Below are 20951 nucleotides of genomic sequence, written 5' to 3' on the forward strand. Positions count from 1 at the left end.
AGAATTGTTATGGGGCCAAAGCTGGCCATTCATCCTCTTGTGCCTGCCCTAGATTTATTACGGAGTGCCAATCTCTGCCTTTTTCCCATGTCCCTGCACATGCCATTCCTTAAAAGGAGTTAGTTAGTTCAGTTGGCTGGATAGCTGGTTTGCAGTGGAGTATTTAATTCCTGCACTGGTTGAGGTTAGAATTAAGCTTCTCAGTTTAGGGTCGGAATGAGGCATGGTGACCCTCAGGTTAAACCACCAGTCATCCCTCTCAAATGACAGAACAACCCAATGGTCGAATAAGACTATAGGTACTTTACCTTTTTCGTACCATTTGTCTCTAAGTAATTATCCAATGCTCTCGAATGCCTCAGTTGAGCCTGCCTCCACAACATTTCCAGGCAGTGCATTCCATACCCTAATTACTTGCTCAGTGCTAAAGATTTCTCTCACATCACCCTTGCTTCATTTGCACTTGAAATCTATCCCCTCTCCCCTCTCATTCCCTTTGCTTCTACTCTATCTGGCCCACTCATGATTTTGAAAAGATCTATCAAATTTCCTTGCAGCCTTCTTCTCGCATAACCAAAGTTTCTCATTCCTGAAGCCATTCTTGTAACTTGCCTTTGCGCTCTCTCTAACGCATACACATCTTTCCGATAATGTGATGCCCACAACTGTACACAGTTCTCTGGTTGAGGTCTAACAAGTGTTTTGCACAAGTTCAACATCACTTCCCTGCCTCTTGTACACTAAAGCCTATTAATAAAGCCAAAAATAGTATGCTTTATCAACTGCTTTCTGTCCTGCTACCTTCAATGATCTGAACCTATATACAACCAGTATCCTCTGTTCTTGTACCCGCTTAGGAATTGTATCCCCTACTTTACAATGTCTTTCAATCTTGCTCTGACTAAAGTGCATCACTTCACACTTCTCCGAATCAAACCTCATTTGTCACCTATCCACTCACTTCACCAACATATTAGTGTCTTCTTGAAATTTCATGTTATTCTCCTCACAGGTTACTATTCTTCCAAGTTTACTGTCTTTGAAATTGTCCCCTGTACACCAGATTGCAGATCATTAACAGACATCAGAAAAAGTAAGGGTCACAATACTGACCCCTGGGGAACTCCCCACTAACAATCATTGTCCAGCCAAAAAATATTCATTTGTTGTTACTCTGTTTCCTATCACCAGCCAATTTTGTAACGATGTTGCTACTGTCCCTTTTCTACTGTGACCTATAACCATACTGTTTTGTGAACTGCAAAATCCAATAAGATAGCTGAATTGGCTCAGCATCCAAACAATGCTACATATTCGTTTGAAGTATTAGAATTGAGTAGAACTATGAAAAATCCCAACGTGAACAAAGTTATCCGGGCAAGCAAAACTTGGAAAGAAATCAAGCATTGTATTTTGAAATTTCAAACATTAGAAAATTTAGGAACATGAAGCTTGTTGCTGGTGGAAATGTTTCTTATGTGGAGGGTTTATAATATTTATTTTGCGAAAGGGAGGTAAACACTGCCCTTTAACTCAGGATGCTTAAAAGATCAGACGAATGGTAAAAAGCACATTAGCAGCAGAAACTCTTGTTTTTGGTGAGGCAGCTGATTTGATGTTTTTCATTGTGAAAATGCTGGAAGAAATTTTAAAATAGGATTCAGCAGCAATGCCTACTGAGTCTTATACTGATAATATCTAACTATAGGATAACATACATGCAATGAAATGTGTGAATGAAAAATGACTCAGAATCAATATTGCAGTTTTGAAATGGATGCTGGGCAACAGGGAAATCTCCAAACTGAAATGATGGATAGCAGCAACGAGGTATCTGATTTTTCTACAAAGAAAGACAGAGGCTTTAAGAAACTGTTGGACATATTAGAAAAAGGATGGTTGTAGCGTTGTGCAAAGGGAAAAGGAAATATGTTGTCAATTTATATATTTTATTTTGTTTGCTTTTTTCCATTATTATTAAGTATATATTGATTTATTTAAAATGTAAAGGGAAATCCGTTATCATCATCTCAGAAATCCTGAAGGGATGTCTGAGACCTGATAGAATGAGGGAACAGCTGATGAATAATTTAATTAAGGGTTAAATGAGTGTGAATTGGTCATTTAACAATAGCAGGTTTATGATCAGTCAGATTGCCGATAATGGGATTTGCATGTAAATACTAAATTGGTGACACAGGTGTTTTATTTCCACAGATAGTGGGCAATCGTTTAAAAGACAAAAAGAAGTCATGGTGATTTTGCATTTTGGGAAGGTCAATCTGTTGTGTGTGATAGCACTTCTGTGTAGAAAGAGAAAAATATAATCAGTCAAGTGTAGGTTTTATGGAGTGATAACTGAAATAAGGCTCACCACAAGTCTGAACATGGACACTTTAAATACAGTGATAACAAGGTGTAGAGCTGGATGAACACAGCAGGCCAAGCAGCATCAGAGGAGCAGGAAAACTGATGTTGTGGGCCTAGACCCAGATTTCTGAAGGAGGATCCAGGCCCCAAACGTCAGCTTTCCTGCTCCTCTGATGCTGCTTGGCCTGCTGTGTTCATCCAGCTCTACATCTTGTTATGCCAAATCCACCAGCATCTGCAGTTCCCACTGTCTCTGAAACAACTTTAAATACAGCTATCCTTTAGATTACAACACTGTTAAGGCAAGGCCTAACTTGAGAGAGTTACAAATAAGGCTGTCACTTTACTTTTCTATGTTTAAGGAGGATTGACTGAAGAGAACAACTTACTGCCTGAATCATATTTAATGTTTTGTAAATACTTTCCCATTCGTGTGAAATGAGCTATTCCCTCACAAACGACCATGACTAATGAGTCCATCCTAGGTTCTCGCCTATTTTGCTCAGTGAGAAGTTTATTTACAGTTTAGTACAAACCAATTTTAAAATCAAACATTCCATCAGTTACATCTCTTTTTCTCAGTTATGTCAGATCGCAATTTGGCATCTCTTGCTCATTCAGTCATAATGAAAAATGCTTTGTTGTCATGTGTTCCACCTCACTGCTCTTGGATCAAATATATAAATATTGTAAATTAATATATATTATGTCAACTCATCAATTTTATTTAAGCTGAAATAATCTAAATAAGCATATAAATTGCAGTCTCGTTCACAGTTTGTATTTGTATGATGGGTAAACTAACAAAGGACAATGAAGTATATTGAAAAATTGAAGTCTCAATATATGCCCAAAAAAAAGTGAAAACTGACAATCTTTATAAGTTCATCATTATGATTGCCAATTCACAACTTGTTTTGATTTGATTAATGGAAGATTTACTGATGAGAACATTTTACTGTTTTAATTGTGTCTCATGTTTGGTAAATTGTCCCCCATCCTGGTAAGCCAATCCATAACAATAGACAATAGGTGCTGGAGTAGGCCATTCGGCCCTTCGAGCCAGCACCACCATTCATTATGATCATGGCTGATCATCCACAATCAGTATCCTGTTCCTGCTTTATCCCCATAACCCTTGATTCCACTATCTTTAAGAGCTCTATCCATCTCTTTCTTGAAAGTATCCAGAGAGTTGGCCTCCACTGCCTTCTGGGGCAGAGCATTCCATATATCCGCCACTCTCTGGGTGGAGACGTTTTTCCTCAACTCTGTTCTAAATGGCCTACCCCTTATTTTTAAATTGTGTCCTCTGGTTCTGGACTCACCCATCAGCGGAGACATGCTTCCTGCCTCCACAGTGTCCAATCCCTTAATAATCTTATACGTCTCAATCAGATCCCCTCTCATCCTTCTAAACTTAGTAAAGAGGGTGGCTAATGAGTGGCACCCAGGTTCTTACTTGTTTTGTTGCCATGATTATGTCTCTGCTATATATTTCCATCCCATGATTTTTCCAAAATACATCAATGACACCCAGCTCTACATCAGCACTGCCATTTCTGACTTTCTGACCATTTATAAACTATCAGACTGTTTATCTTACTCTCAGAACTGAAAGAGTTGGAATTTCCTCAAATTAAATGTTGGGAAAAATTAAGTCATTGTTTTCTCCATCTCTTCCCCCCACCACCCCAACTCTTCCTGCCCTCTCCTACCCCAACTCTTTCCCACAAAAGAATGAAAACAGAACTCCTTTGGCTATCTATCAACTCCATGCCTCTGCGAGCAACAGTCTGACACTAAACTATTCTATCAAAAATATCATATTTGACCTTGAGTTGAGCTTACACTGAGACCACCTCTTTAACATTGCCCAACTTTGTTCCTATGTCAGCATTTCTGATGCTGAAGCCCTCGTTCATATCTTTGTTACCTTTAGATTTGACTATCTCAATATCTCCCACATTACACTAATTGTAAACGGCCTGAACCTTAACTCGCACCAGCACCTGTTTACATTTGTTCCCTATTTCATGAGTCACTGCTGTTTCCAGCACACTTTGCAGAGTTGTAGAAGGCTCTCTTACCTGTACAAAGTCCTTATATTTGTAATAAGACAAGTTAGTACAAAATATTTTTCAGAAGCCACAAGATTACTTTCTGAACATTTCTGTTCACTTTCAGAACTATTTTAGGATCTAAGTGTTGTGCAGCAGTTTTCCAAATCTGCTTCACATAACACATGTTCTCAGCTTGAAAATACATTGTCAACCTCATTGGCTGTAAAAATATATATACAAAGCTTTAAGTAAAAAAGAACTTATCGTTATGTGACTTTAGTAATTTAATTACCAATTCACTGAATTAGACACAATTAGCAAAACATGGGTTGGCATGGGCAAATACCATAACATTCAATAATCCCAAGGTGGTTTCTCCTCCAGTCTCCACCCAAAGGCTGGTCCCTCTCCAGTATCACAACCTCTCCCACAGGAAGGAGAAGAAAACATCCGCACAAGCCAGAACAGGCTGAAATTCTGTGCTGTAGATACCAGTCTGATCCATAGGAGCCATCCAGCTAACTGACACAAGGAGTCCAAGTTTCTGTTGCAATGTACACTGTTGCATATATGATGTAGCCATTTCAAATTAATCAGCTTCCCAATGGGAAGATATGTTAAGCTACTGCCACTATTGTAACCTTTTATAATTACAGCCATGGTGTAACGTTTAGTAAAATTAGGAGACTTGGCATCAGGCTAATGTAATTGGATTTTTAAATATATAAGTGATTTTCCAGGATGTGAGTGGTCCATATGAAAAAGATGAAACATTTCATGAGATCTGTAATCACTGACAGCATTTAAGCTAGCCACAGTTTTTAAACACCAAACTAGATCAAATGCAGGAAACAATTTCTTCATGAAACTTTAAAATACTGAGCAACAAATACATTTTTAAAAACTGTCTACATTTAGAAAAAGAATATCCATATTCAGACAGAAGTGATTTTCTTACCTGAGAACATAATTGACCCAGATGACATTTTTTTCAGTGGCATTTTTTGCATTCAATGCAACAGTGGCACTGGACTGGATCCAAATATAGCCTCCATTTTTCTGCAGCCAGCGATAGTACTTAGTCACACATTGGCCTTTATTCAATACTAAACAAAAAAAGATCAATTTCTATTAACAACAGCAGTAATGCAAAAGGGATAATTATAGCTGGCTATATTACACAAAGACTGGCCCACATACTCTTTTATGTCGCTGTCATTCATGATGAATAAACATGTATTTTAATGCATCTCCCATGTTGAAGCTGTAGACTATGATATACATAATAGCAAATTGGAATTTTTTAATCCCCACCTTTCTCTTACTATTTTCATTCAGAGAAAGGCATGTTTATTGTGACATCACTTCTGAGGTCAGGAACTTAAGCTATAAGATATCAGAAATATAGACCTGCACCTTTCGCGTCCAACTATTTCATAGCATGTTATTGCCTACCACACTGCTCATTAAGTGTCCCAATGGTTACACATAACAATGAAAACTGTAACCACAAAGAAAGGCTACTGATTCTAGTTATCTAACTAAAGGTAGTAAGAATATTATTGCTAAATATTTAGTCACTTCCATTTGTTTCTAAATCTGTGCAGTATACTTAACTGAAGTTGTAAGGAAACAAATATTATCATGTGTGCCTTGATACAAATGCTAATATGGTAAGTATTACTGCTTGCAAGAAATAATTACAATTGCTAATGGCAATTGCCATTTATTTAAATACATTTAAACACAGAAAAATATCACAATCAATTCTGACTCATCCTTAACAGGTTTGCAATTACGTAATAATTTTCTTATTACATAATTTGACCACAGGGGGGTGCATTTTTCTTACGAGACTAATCACTCCAGAAGGCCTGTGGAATATACAACTGCTATACTTCTGCTTAAATGAAGAAAGCTTAATTACGGTAATAAATCTGATCACCTTAGCTGTGCAATGGTTTTGTCAACTGATACATATTTCCATTAATCATTTGCAACTATAAATTAGAAAAAGATGGAATGTTTCAGAACAACATATCATTTACTAGTGTGTTCAATCTGTTTGTTTAATTGCAACTAATGAGTGTCAAACGTACAACCACTGTAGAAATTTTCTGCAAGAAAGCTGAAAAACCATATTCATCTTGGGCAATGACTTTCAAGAGAAAAATTGATTAATCTTCTTGTTTGTTGGTCAATAAAAGTATTATCTGCTACAGAAAGTGCAGAATTTGCATAAATGAAATACAAACCTGTAGAAATAATTTAAATTCATCTGACAATGCATCTTGTGAAATGATAAATGCCTTAGCAAATGCACAGTTTTGGCAAACTGACCTCAGTGCAATCAGGCACTAAGCTTACCTTTGCCATTCTTGGTTACAGTTTTGGATGATTAATCTTTCTATAACAGAATTGCACGAATGCTATATTTAGATTGAGAGTTTGGGCAATGAATGCACCCTTGAGTTTACTCTCATCAAACAAACAGCGCTGAATCAATTATATACAGTCTAATCACCTAATTAACAGATTTTAAACCAAATGCCAGTGATTGTTGCAAATACTACTTCGTGCCAAAACTTAAAGGGCTCCTCTTCATCACTTTTTTTTACAATAAACTGCTTCAGAACTTAGCTGGAAATGAAGCTTTATCATGACTGATAAAATGGTGGACAGAAATTAGAAAAGTGGCTGCAGCAAATGTGAATATTGAACTAGGTTGTCATTAGCTGGATATTACATTCCTTTTGCCTATAGCTTTCATTTAGCTTTAACAGTAGCAATGATTTCCCACCACAGAAGATTTTTAGGTTCAAATTTTGATGTTAACTGGCATTCAGCATTGCATTTCATATTGGATGGGTTCTCAGAGAATCTGCTGGATGGGTCATCGTACTTCAAAGGTGTATGTTAGGAGAATATTGGAAGGAAAACAATGACCAAAACAATCTTGGTCCCATTAGAAAATAGCTTTGCTTATTGTTATATGAAGGATTTAACCAGCACCAGAAGAGATGTGCAGGGTGCCAAAAATTACATGTAGATGAACACAAACCTACATGAGAAAGGATGTGTAGATTCACACGAGGATGAATTGGCAGTTATGTGCTTTTAACTTGCTTATCTAATTAACTTGTTAGATGGATTTGTGATTTCTGATGCAATCTTCTATTTTCTTGATTGATCAATTAAGCAGCTGCTGAAGTATTTCCACAATGATGCTTCCTTTCTGTAACTCTCAGGTTGAACAAAGATATTATTGTACCCAGTTGGCTGTTTGCCTAGCACAGTGATACAGTGATGAAAGCTTTGAGACTGAAAGAATACAAAGGACATGTAGGAACAGAGGGTGGGAATATTTGACAATCATTTGGGTGGAAGTGATCTTGTCAAAGCCAATAGAGGCACAAGTGAAACATCTAAGTTCTGTCCACCATTTTATCAGTCATGTGACTTAATAAGGCTTCATTTCCAGCTAAGTTCTGAAACAGTTTATTGTTTTAAAAAAAAGTGATGAAGAGGAGCCCTTTACGTTTTGGCACGAAGTATTATTCGCAACAATCATTGGCGTTTGGTTTAAGCTTTGCTAGATAGGTGATTGGGTCGTATATAATTGATTCAGCACTGTTTGTTAGATGAGAGTAAACTCAAGGATGCATTCACTGTGCAAACTCTCAATCTAAATATAGCATTAGTGCAATTCTGTTATAGAAAGTTTCATCATCCAAAACTGTACCCACAGCTCGCAAGTCCTGTACTGTTACTTTGATCAGTGTCTTGGTGAGGTTTAATCCATCATTTTTCTTACCTCACTATATCACACTGACCTTCAAAAACTTTGTAATATGAAAACAAAGACCTGTAGGTGCTGGAAACCTAAAACAAAATCACAAAGTGCTGGGGAAACTCAGCAAGTCTGGCAGCATCTGGAGAAGGAAGAAACTTTAACATTTTGAGTTCCAGTGACCCTTCATTAGAACTTCTGACAAAGGTCACTAAATTCAAAACATTAACTCTGTTTTTCTCTCTACAGATGCTGCCAAATTTGTTGAATTTCTCCATCACTTTCTGTTTTTCCTTACAAACTCAGTGATTGATTTAGTGATGTTGTCTGTCATTTATAGTAATAATTTGGATGAGAATTTAAGAGGAATGTTAGTAAGTTTGCAAATGACACCAAAATTGGTGGTGTAGTGGAGAGGAAAGAAGGTTATCTAAGATTACAATGGGATCTTGATCAATTGGGCCAATTAGCTTAGGAGTGGTTGATGGAGTTCAATTTGGATGCAAGGCATTGCATTTTGGTAAAGCGAACAAGGACAGGACTAAAACAGTTAATGGTAGATGCCTGGTTAGTGTCATCAATTCACAGACCTAGGGGTTCAGGTACATAGTTTTTTGAAAATTGTGTCACAGGTAGACAGGGTGGTTAAGAAGACGCTTAGCACACTTGCATTCATTACTCAGGCCACTGTGTATGGGAGTTGGGACATCACATTGAGGTTGTACAGGACATACCTGAGGCCACACCTGGAGTACTGTGCACAGTTCTAGTCACCCTGCTATGGAAAGAATATTATTAAATTGGAGAGGGTTCACAAAATATTTACAAGGATGTTGTGGGACTAGAGGGTTTGAGGAAAAAAGACAGGCTGGGACCTTTTTTACTGCAGTGTAGGAGGTTGAAGGGTGACTTTTATAGGTGTTTATAAAATCAATAGGGCATAGATAAAGTGAATAGCAAGGGTTTTTTCTCTAGGACGGGTGGTGTATTTTTTAAGATGAGACAGGAAAGATTTAAAAGAGACCAACGGGCAACCTTTTCACACAGAGCATGGTTCATATGTGGAATAAATTGGCAGAGGAAGAGGTAGTTGTAGGTACAATTATAATGTTTAAAAGAACTTTGACAGATACATGACTAGGAAAAGTTTAGAGGGATAGGGACCAAACACAGATAAGTGGGTCTAGTTTGTTCGACATGACAAGTTGGACCATGTGTTGACTAGCTCTCCACCATACCACAGTATTTTAATGCAAACTTGGAAGTTATCTGTATTTAGAATTCCTCCAACGTTTCTCAAAAGGTGATATTTGAAATCTACAAATAGATAAGAAACAAACAGTAAATACTGTTGGATTCTGAAACTCACAATGATATTATTTATTACCTGGTATGAAATTATCAGCGTTCAGCATCATTACTCCTTTGAAATTGACTAAAACTTCTGCAGTTTGCGTATGTGCAGTTAAAGGTAGAAATCCAAAGGTACTACTAATAATTCTGTGTTTCTCTATATGTACTACGGAAAAGTCCTAGAATATATTCAATGAGGAAAAACTGAATTCACAGCAGCTTTCACTTTTGCACTATTAGTTTCAATATTAGTTTCACTGTTAATAGCCTTTAAAAAGTTACACCTCATAGAAAGGAGGACTATAGGTTTTTTAAAGCATGCCAAACTTAGCAGTACTTCAGAACAATATCTTTGGTATTGAAAACCTAACCTTATGTTTGTCGGATTTTAAATTTAATCATTATGATAAAAGTTCAATATATTTAGTTCTTTGGAAGAATGTTAAAATATGATTAAGGGAGAAACTGAAGTGTCATTTTTACATCCCACTGTTTGCTTTCGTCTCTGAAAATAATTTTAAAAATATAAGGAGTGTTTTTAACTTCTTGGTTTTCTACCTTTGATAATTCTTTTATGCAACGGGCTGCTTACCTGCTTTCCTACAATACTAGATAACAAAGTGTGAAGCTAGATGAAAACAGCAGGCCAAGCAGCATCTTGGGAGCACAAAATCTGACGTTTCGGGCCTAGACCCTTCATCAGAAAAAGGGGATGGGGAGAGCGTTCTGAAATAAATAGGGAGAGAGCGGGAGGCGGACCGAAGATGGATAGAGGAGAAGATAGGTGGAGAGGAGAGTATAGGTGGGGAGGTAGGGAGGGGATAGGTCAGTCTGGGGAGGATGGACAGGTCAAAGGGGCGGGATGAGGTTAGTAGGTAGGAAATGGAGGTGTGGTTTGAGGTGAGAGGAAAAACAGATTAGGGAGGCGGGGACAAGCTGGGCTGGTTTTGGGATGCAGTTGGGGGAGGGAAGATTTTGAAGCTGGTGAAATCCACATTGATACCATTAGGCTGCAGGGTTCTCAAGAGGAATATGAGTGGGTGTTCCTGCAACCTTCGGGTGGCATCATTATGGCACTGCAGGAGGCTCAGGATAAACATGCCATCTAAGGAATGGGAGGAGGAGTTGAAATGGTTCGCGACTGGGAGGTGCAGTTGTTTATTGCGAACCGAGCGGAGGTGTTCTGTAAAGCGGTCCCCAAGCCTCCGCTTGGTTTCCCCAATGTAGAGGAAGCCGCAATGGGTACAGCGGATGCAGTATACCACATTGGCAGGTGTGCAGGTGAACCTCTGCTTAATGTGGAATGTCATCTTGGGGTCTGGGATAGGGGTGAGGGAGGAGGTGTGGGGGCGAGTGTAGCACTTCCTGCGGTTGCAGGGGAAAGTGCCGGGTGTTGTGGGGTTGGAGGGGAGTGTGGAGCGAACAAGGGAGTCACGGAGAGAGTGGTCTCTCCGGAAGGCAGACAAGGAAGTGTATGAACTGTTCGAGCTCCTCTGGGGAGCAAGAGGCGGCGCCGATACCGTCATCAATGTAACAGAGGAAGAGGTGGGGTTTGGGGCCTGCATAGGTACGGAAGAGGGACTGTTCCACGTAACCTACAAAGAGGCAGGCATAGCTTGGGCCCACGTGGGTATCCATGGCCACCCCCTTTGTCTGTAGGAAGTGGGAGAAAACCTCTAGTCCTCACATACCACCCCACCAACCTCTGGATACAACACATCATCCTCCGACACTTCCGCCATCTACAATCTGACCCCACCACCAAAGACATTTTTCCATCCCCACCCCTGTCTGCCTTCCAGAGGGACCACTCTCTCCGCGACTCTCTTGTCCGCTCCACACTCCCCTCCAACTCCCCTACACCCAGCACTTTCCCCTGCAACTGCAGGAAATGCTACACTTGCCCCCACACCTCCTCCCTCACCCCGATCCCAGGCCCCAAGAAGACTTTCCACATCAAGCAGATGTTCACCTGCACATCTGCCAATGTGGTATACTGCATCCACTGTACCGTTGTGGCTTCCTCTACATTGGGGAAACCAAGCGGAGGCTTAGGTACCGCTTTGCAGAACACCTATGCTTGGTTCACAACAAACAACTGCACCTCCCAGTCACAAACCATTTCAACTCCCCTCCCATTCCTCAGACGACATGTCCATCCTGGGCCTCCTGCAGTGCCATAATGATGCCACCTGAAGGTTGCAGGAACAGCAACTCATATTCGTCTTGGGAACTGTGCAGCCCAATGGTATCAATGTGGATTTCATAAGCTTCAAAATCTCCCTTCCCCCAACTGCATCGCAAAATCAGCCCGGCTCGTCCCACATCCCTAACTCGTTCTTACTTTCACCTATCCCCTTCTCCCACCTCAAGCTGCACCTCCATTTCCTACCTACTAACCTCATCCTGCCCCCTTGACCTGTCCATCCTCTCCGGACTGACCTTCCCCTCTCTATCTCCCCACCTATACTCACCTCTCCACCTATCTTCTCCTCTATCCACCTTCGGTCCGCTTCCCCCTCTCTCCCTATTTATTTCAGTTCCCTCTCCCCATCCCCCTTTTCAGATGAAGGATCTAGGCCCGAAACATCAGCTTTTGTGCTCCTGAGATGCTGCTTGGCCTGCTGTGTTCATCCAGCTTCACACTTTGTTATCTTGGATTCTCCAGCATCTGCAGTTCCCATTATCTCTTCTTACAATACTAGATACCTGGCAATCCAATGACTGAGTGCTAGATTCAAATTAATCTTCAACTTATTTTGTAGCATTGGCAGTTGTCTTCGTTTTGCCGCTGTCTGCAAGATCTGCATAAAAATGTTCTTCTGTAATTTTCCTCAGATTTTCATTTTGGATGTTGCATTAATTGCAGCACAATTTCAGTATACTTTTTAAAATAAATTTGTTCTCCCGCTTAACAGGTGCAACAATGATATGTCAAGATGTGACATCATAAGCAATTACCAAATGACCAAAACAAACTATTGACTATATACCAAAATATTTTCATAAGCACCTTGTACAGTATAGAAAATGATGTTCCTGTTGTCACACATCATGTGATCCTTAGAATTAGTCTTTTTGACAAACAGTTCATAGTTCCTCCCAAATTCCAGTGAGTTCCAATCTATGTCTACTTTTTGTTGAGTCGTAACTATGAGTGACCATTGCGTTCCTCAGTTTTTATAAAATTGTTTAAAACCATAAGCAGTGATAGTGTGTTCTGATGATCCTTCTTCCCTCCAGATATTCCATGGCATATCACTTGTAATCCTTAGATGGTTGCAGTATGTATCTTTTTGATTAGAGACTGTCTCCCTTCCACATCCAGCTGCAGTAGCTCACAAACTCAAGCTGCCTTTCTGTCTACTGAACCCCTTCAGTACTACTGTGTTTGATATTCATTGGTTTATAGAGCAGCCTGTAACATCATCTCAAAGAAATGCTTTCTCTGCCCTTTCCCATAGTGACATGAGCATATTAACCTTTCATTCAGGTAGAAATGCTAATTGCCTATTTTTAACTCTGAGCTCTCATTTCAACTTAGAAGTAAATGGACAGTTCACAGCACAACTGTTTACAACTTGATTCTTTTCTTGAGTCTTTGGGAGACCCTAAGTCGAAGCATTGCAAACACAGAGACTGCTGCCATAGTCTCTAAATGTAAACGCCATGCACCTTTCTGTGAGTAAAGCAAGCTAAGCCTTCCTTTGATCACTAACATTCAAGTCACCTGTGTTTCCTACGGGTCAAAGACAGAACAGGTCAAATGACCATCCCCTTTGCCTCTTAGATATGCTAAATTAAAACTTGCAGTCCAAAAAAAATCCCTTAATTGTTACATATTTAATAATGAACAGTATTGGATGTTCATAATGTACTATAAAATCTGTTATAAAGTTTCAAGTTCTAGCACAGCTTAATTTTCAGCATTTTGTAACTGAGGCTGAAAGAGTGCACTGTTCATTTAAATCTCACTATATGAGGAAATCAAATAAAGATACTTTGAATTATCAAGATGACCAATTAAATTCTTTATCTATATGAGGCTTAAGGAAAAAGATCTATCAACTAGACTTCTTTAAACAGTTATGGACTTATTACCAAATTAAACATTATTCAATAAACATAGAATAATTGTTAATCTACCCTGTCAGTAATACAGAAGTACAAATGCCTATCTCTTTAAGTATCCTCAAAGTACACATCCTCATGCTTTAGGAAAACAGGGGGAAAAACTGCAGAAATTAGCTTTCTGAAAAACACATGTTGGCCAATGGTTTATTCTTGGAGGCAAAAAGATGTTACACCAGAGTCTTTTGCTTTTTTGTTCTGGTGCGCATGGACAAATGATTATGCGTGCACGACTGTCTCTCGTGCATTGAAAACTCGCAGACACTTCTTTCTTGGGAAGTAAAAGATCTTGAGATGATTTTTCAATTACTCTTTCAAAATAAAAAATAGGTTTTATTCTGAGCTGATGTAGACAGTTTACTTTTTACAAATGGGAAAGAACAGCTGGACAGCTTGTTCATGGTAAGCTTTTCTCCAACTCATCTGGTTCTTAGAAACTTTCCTCCAATTCAGATTGATTTTAGATGGCATTTTCCCAACTCAGCTTGTTATTAGTTGGCTACTCTCCAACTAAGTGATATAAAACAAACAACTCTCCAAGCTAGTGAAGCAAGTAACTACCACCAGACTATGATTTTTCGGAAGCCTTGGTTAAAAATATCTCGACTTCCACAGTGAATTTTCAATGACTTATTTTAAGCAAAGCAAAGTACGTCGACAAATTAGAAATTACTCATCTAATATTCACAATCCTTCAAAACTCAAGTGCTACAAACTATATTAATTACAAAGTGTCTTTCCAACTCAAAACAATAGGGACCTAAAAGTGTCAATTTAGTTTTCAAATTAAAATGTAAGTTTTATATCACTTCCCACATAGTTTTATTTGTTCTCTGGAATGAAGTTGTGCATCAGTTATTGCTTTGAACTATATACTATCTGTGACAGGCTTACATTTACATTTTTCTTTTAAAATTATATAAGAAAACCAGCTTGGTAGTTATAGGATGGGCGAAGAGCTGTAAGTTAATGTTGATATTTGACAGCTGAATTAGACAATAGATGGGCTGAATGGCTAAAATTGCTGTTGATACTCAACAAGCTGCATGACCTTGGATGACACCTGTGAACATTCCCATAAGTGCCTCAGACAGCACAATTAAAAAAGCTTGTTTTTTGTATGAGCCATCAGCTGCGTCCATTGTATCTGTTATTTTCTGTACTGATTGTTTGTGATACCGTATGAGAAAAAGACAGTTTCATTCCAAGGCTGCTGGACTTGACTAGCCATCGATTGAGGGGTCCCCAAAGGGCATAGGGACATGAGACTTATTGCTTGTTTTATCTTTTCCTCTTCCATTTATTATTACCAGTATAATAATTCATTATTACTATTATAATCAAATTATTGTTAGTTAATTAACATTCATATTTAAGCAAATTGCAGTTGTTGAGCCTTCTCTTAACTATGTTTACCCGAATCTGATACAGAATGTGATCCAAGGCAGATAATGGTGATGGGGGCGTGATGTTGAAGAATTATTGAAATTTGCTGTTTTTGTTGCAGCTTTGTGGGTGGCAGTTCTGCATCCGAGTCAGAAAACAGTGTTTTCTATTTCTACTCCAAACACTCAGCACGCAACAGAGGCTAACACTTTAATACACTGCCGAAGGGGAAATCTTTTGGAAGAAACATTAAACTGAGGGTCTGGCTACTCTAGCCATCAAGTAACACTTTTTAAAGTAGAGCAGGGAGTTTCAAAATCATTGCAAGCTTTTACCCCTCAGCCAACTTTACCAAAATAGACCTTCCTTCTTTTCAAGCTTGTGGTTCTTACCTTCAGTCACATAAAAATATATCATATAGTTTGGATGATAGTATTTCAAAAACACATACAGTGCACACTCAATTATCTGCACTCCCACAATGTGCATTTCTGTTTATTTGGGGAGTATTTTTGAGAATAGTGCAATGGGAGCTGCCAGCATGTTTTGTCAGAACTTTTTTTAGTTCTATTTCTGTCAGCAAAACACATTGTTTCTGAAATAGCTGATCTGAATTAGTTAGGTTGCTCCAAACTCTCCATTGTGCTTGCCTGGATCTCCAGCCAAATAAACTAATTCCACAGCAAGACAGCTGGCCAAAATTGCTCCTTTGATACTAACCACAACATTCCCACACACTGCAATGGAAGTGTCTGTTAAAGATTGCATCTTATCAACTTCAGAGCTCTGTAAGTACCTTCCATGGTGCTGATCCCATTGAAGCGTCTGATTTCAAACCTGATATAGCATGGTGGCTCAGTGATTAGCACTGCTGCCTCACAGCACCAGGGTCCCAGGTTTGATTCCAGCCCCAGGTGATGGTCTGTGTGGAGTTCACACATTGTCCCCACTATGTGCATGGGTTTCCTCCCACAGTCCAAAGATGTGCAGGTTAGGTGGATTGGCAATGCTGAAGTTGTCCATAATGTTCAGGGATGTGTAGGCTAGGCAGAAGTGAGATTATAGGATACAAAGAGAGGGCTGGATCTGGGTGGATGCTGATGGAGGGTCAGTGCAGACTTGATGCTAAATGGCCTCCTCCTGCGCTGTAGGAATTCTATGATACAGGACAAGTTTTATAAATAACATCAGTTGGGGATAACATGTGCAACTTCATTATGCAAATGCTGTGTGAAATCTTAGCTAATGTTATGCAGATCACTGAAGATGGGTGTTAATAGTCTTTGGTGTTCAAAACCAGCAGGGTTGTGCAATGGAGAAAAGCACTGTTGGAAAATACCAAAGGCAACACATTCAAAGCAACAATCATCTGTTTAATGTTTGAACTCCTAATCACCTGTCAATTTCATTTATAGCTGAAGATTGAAGCTCTGGTGTTTAATTATTTGTCGTAAGCATAAGCCCTCTCTGTCATTTAGCAATAATGTTCTATGTACTTAGTGCACTCATAGCACTGACACATTTATAGATTAAACCAGTGGATGCCCATTACCACTATTTACAATTAATCAAAGGTATTTCACCAGTCCATGTCATTTTTGTGCTACTGATTCTAACTGCCTTGTTTCTGAATTATTGGCAACTGGAGCACATCTCTTCTCATGCTGGAAGAGAAATGACAGTTGGTCAGAATGAAGCACAGAAGTCAAAGACATTAAACATTAAACATCTATAATGGGCCAGTTTACATTGTCAGTGGTGGATCTGTGGCCCTTTATTTTTACATTGAAATGTTAGGAAATATCTGTCTCATGTCCAGCTTGAATCCAGCAGTGATGAGTTGTGAAGCTTAGAGATGAGGTGTAATTGTAGCGATACCACATTTCCTTTACACATCACAAACTGAAGACACGCCTTGCTAGGTCTGCACTCAGTTCAGTGAATTTCACTGTTCCTGTTAATTGTCTCCAGTTTTAGTTTTTCCCTGTTAATACTGTTACCCCTTCAACTGCTCACCAATCCCACATGCAGAACAACAATCAAATAACCACCCAACACTGCCAAATTCCCCTTGACACTGCTCACCCTTTCTTCACATGGGGCACAATTCACCCTGATAGTGCTCACCCTTGTCCTGGCACCATTCAACCCATTCTGAAGGCACTACACTGTTCAGCCCATTCCCTGACACTGCACAATCCCTCCTGACACTTGCTCACTGGTTTCAACACTTGCTTATGTCCCTCCTGGCAGTGCCAATCTTATCAGCTGGCTAACATTAGCAGTTTCTGGATTCATCACCTGCCTGGCAGCCAAGTAAACTGACAAACTGGTCAGCATATAGGAGGAAAGACCAGAGGTGGGAGGTGGGGTGGTTGCAGTGAGAAGCCCTTTGGAATAGTCCTGGCAATCAATAGTGGGGCAAGGAATCTCTATCAAGCTGCAGAAGATATTGATAACTGGGGTTGGTGTGATCAGGGTAGTGAGAGGCTTTGCTGGTGGGTATAAGGAAATAAGGATGACTGATAGAAATATTTACCCTGAGGAAGTCTTTAATACCAAGGAAATCTGTGTAGCAGCAATAAAACTCAATTTGAGCTCCTATATTTTCACAGGTAATCTAAGAATCCTTTCACATTAAAAAAAATGAGCAAGCATATAAGGCAGGTTTGCATCACGTTCTGCACTTTTTCCACTTTTAAACACTTCAAAGTCTCTCTTTGGAGAATTAACATTGATACTTACATCTCTCGATAGGACCTGAACTTCATCTACTTACTCTGAGGGAGGAGTGCTATATTGGCACAGTTACAGTGGAGTTGCCCATTTTCTGATCCCATTCCCATTGATTATGCTCATGGTTTTGACAGTAGGCTACTTCAATGGGATCCCATATCCAGGTCCCATGGAATGCAGCTGGATCTGCCAGTTAGCCATTGAAGCTCATTAGCATGTTAGAAAAGCTTTCTTCAGTGGTGCCCAGAAAAATAGCACTTGTCCCAAGGTTTGTGCATTAATCTGACCCTGAGGGAAACAGACTTTTCAGATTCTATGCATAGTTCTGGTGGAAAATCCAGCTATCTCCTGCTATGAGCAGGCCTGGTAGCTATAATTATATAGTTTTGCTCGTTAATTCGTCAATAGGATTAGGGCAGGAAAAGTGTCCATACACTCTGCTGCATTTCAATCTCCTTTAATATTATGCTGGTTTTCTGTCAAATGTGAGGAATCACATGCATGTACAGCAGAATCATATTCAAGTCACACCATAAGCTGTATTCCAATCATTTTGGCATAACAGTGCAAAAATACTGAGAAAATGTTTCTGTCTGGATCCAGCCTTGCTATGGATCAAGTGGTAACTACTAAAATGTAATGCCGAGAAAGTCTTTGTACCAATGCCATGCCCTGGAAGATTCGAAAACATTTCATAATTTTCAGTTGGCACCAAGGAGCAGAGTCCACAGTTTTGAGATCAAACTGCAGGCATTCTCTATAGCCTGTGCCTTTGCCAGAGAATTTTGGAGAACCAACATAAATGATGCCAAAGCAAATCAGAGAGCCCAGATAAGGGGTGCGTCACTATATGAAAATCAACCAGCATGTCTTGATCACAAAAACGCAGGGCAAATCCAATCAGACCAACACCAATACCCATCAGTCTACTCTCAATCATCAGTAAAGTGATGGAGGGTGTCATCCACAGAGCTATTAAGCAGCCCCTGTTCAGCAATAATCTGCTCAGTGACATCCAGTTTGGGTTTCACCAGGGTCGCTCAGCTCCTGATCTCATCACTGCATCAGATTAAACATGGACAAAAGAGTTGAACTCCAGATGTGAGGTGAGAGTGACAGCCCTTGACATCAAGACTGCATCTGACTGAGTGTGGTATTGAGGAACGGTATCAAAACTGGAATTAATGGTATGCGGAGGCAAACCCTCCACTGGATTCATACCTGGTACACAGGAAGATGGTTGTGGTTGTTTGAGGTCAGTCATCTCAACTCCAGGACATTTCTTCAGGAGTTCCTCAGGGCAATGTCTTTAGCCCAAAGATCTTTAGCTGCTTCATAAATGACTTTCCCTTTATTGTAAGGTCAGAAATGGAGATGTTCACTGATGTTTAGCACCATTCACAACTCCTCAAATACTAAAACAGTCCATGTACTAACGCAACAAGATCTGGACAATATCCAGACTAAGGCCGACAAGTGGCAAGTGATATTCATACCACATAAAAGTCAGGCAATAACCATCTCCAATAAGTGACAATCTAACAAATGGCGTTACCATCACTGAACCCCCACCATCAGCAATCTGGGAGCACTGTTGACAAGAAACTCAACTGGACCCATCACATAAAGACAATGGCTACAGCAGCTGGTCAGAGGCTAGGAATGCTGCAGAGTGTAACTCATCTCATGACTCCCCAAAGCCTGCCCACCAACTAAAACGCACAAGTCAAGAGTGTGATTGAATACTCCTCCTCTGACTGGATGGGTGCAGCTCCAACAACACCCAGGCAGCCCATTTGATTGGTACATTCACAAGCATGCACTCCCTCCCACAGCTGATGTTCAGTTGCTGCAATGTGTACTAGCTACAAGATGCAATGCAGAAAATCACCAAGAATCCGATGCCAGAACCTTCCAAATGCATGACAATTTCCAACTAGAAGGACAAGGGCAGCAGATAACGGGAATGCCATCATAAGCAACTTCCTCGTCAAGCCACACATCGTCCTGACTTGGAAATATATCACTGTTCATTCATTCTTTATGGATCAAAATCCCAGAATTCTACTTCCAAAGGGTATTGCATGTGCACTGACACCAAATGGACTACAGTGATTCAAGAAAGCAGCTCTCCACCACCTTCTCAAGGGCAACTAGGGAGGGGCAATAAATGTTGGCCAGCAGTGACGTCCACATCTCATGAGTAAGTTTTAAAAAGTCTCATTTGAGATGCGCCTCAACTCCATAATAATCAAAATTATCTTCTGCTAAATGGCAAATTTAAGGACTGTGTGAAAAACGAATATGAGGAGAAATCTAAATTTCAGCCCAAAATTCTAGCATTTCCTGGTGAAACATTGATGATAACATCAACATTCTCCACAGCAATTTACAAGTGTGTTTCATAGTAAATAGATCTTAGAGGCCCATCCAAACAAACCTGAACTGTGAAGAAATACTTCAATTAAATGTTGTGAATCAACATACTTGCATTTGGTGTCTCTAAATGATGACATACTGCAATACTGATCTCTAATTGCATTGGCCAATGTCAGTACATATTAGTAAACAACAGCTGTTCAGAAGCTGTGTCATATTTGTCTAAATTTGTGATTGCATCCCTTGAGAATTAACTTCCCTGCAATGTGACAGACACAATGGAGAAGGTGATTAAAAGGCACATGTCTGCATATAACACTGTACCTGCAGATAGCATAAATTTATAATTACAAACTTTAGCAAACTTAAAACCAACTGAACATATTGCTTTACCTGTGAAACTAAACTCAGTTGGTTAAAATGACCAGTTGATAGTTGCATGGTGCTTGTTAATACTTTGCAACATCACTTGTTAACAAGATTTCATGCAACATATTTCAGTAACCTTTTATTTAATGACAAAAACGCGTCATATATTTCTTCAGTTAGATAAAAAAGTCAGGTTGCATATAACTTTCTCAATATCATGCACCATTTAATAATGAGACAGGATTAAGCAGCTTGTTCCTGGGTCACTATTAAAGCTATTTTTGTACCAATTAGTAGTACTTTTGGGGAGTGAGGTAAAATGAGGTTTCCTCACTCCCTTCTCTGAATTTAATCACTTCTGGAGGCATGTGTGT

At 39.5% G+C, this 20951-nt stretch overlaps 1 protein-coding gene across 5 annotated transcripts in view; it reads right to left on the reverse strand.

The window, feature by feature from the left end:
* Positions 1-20951, reverse strand: part of LOC125455634 (neuronal PAS domain-containing protein 3) — a 1150912-nt gene that overhangs the window by 26962 nt on the left and 1102999 nt on the right. For all 5 annotated transcript variants that reach the window (XM_048537891.2, XM_048537893.2, XM_048537892.2 and 2 more), the window contains one exon: positions 5392-5539. In XM_048537891.2, coding sequence (XP_048393848.1) covers positions 5392-5539 — 148 coding nt within the window. The remainder of the gene's footprint in view (positions 1-5391; positions 5540-20951) is intronic.

This window comes from Stegostoma tigrinum, chromosome 10 (genome assembly GCF_030684315.1).
Source record: "Stegostoma tigrinum isolate sSteTig4 chromosome 10, sSteTig4.hap1, whole genome shotgun sequence".
In the NCBI taxonomy this organism is placed as follows: domain Eukaryota; kingdom Metazoa; phylum Chordata; class Chondrichthyes; order Orectolobiformes; family Stegostomatidae; genus Stegostoma; species Stegostoma tigrinum.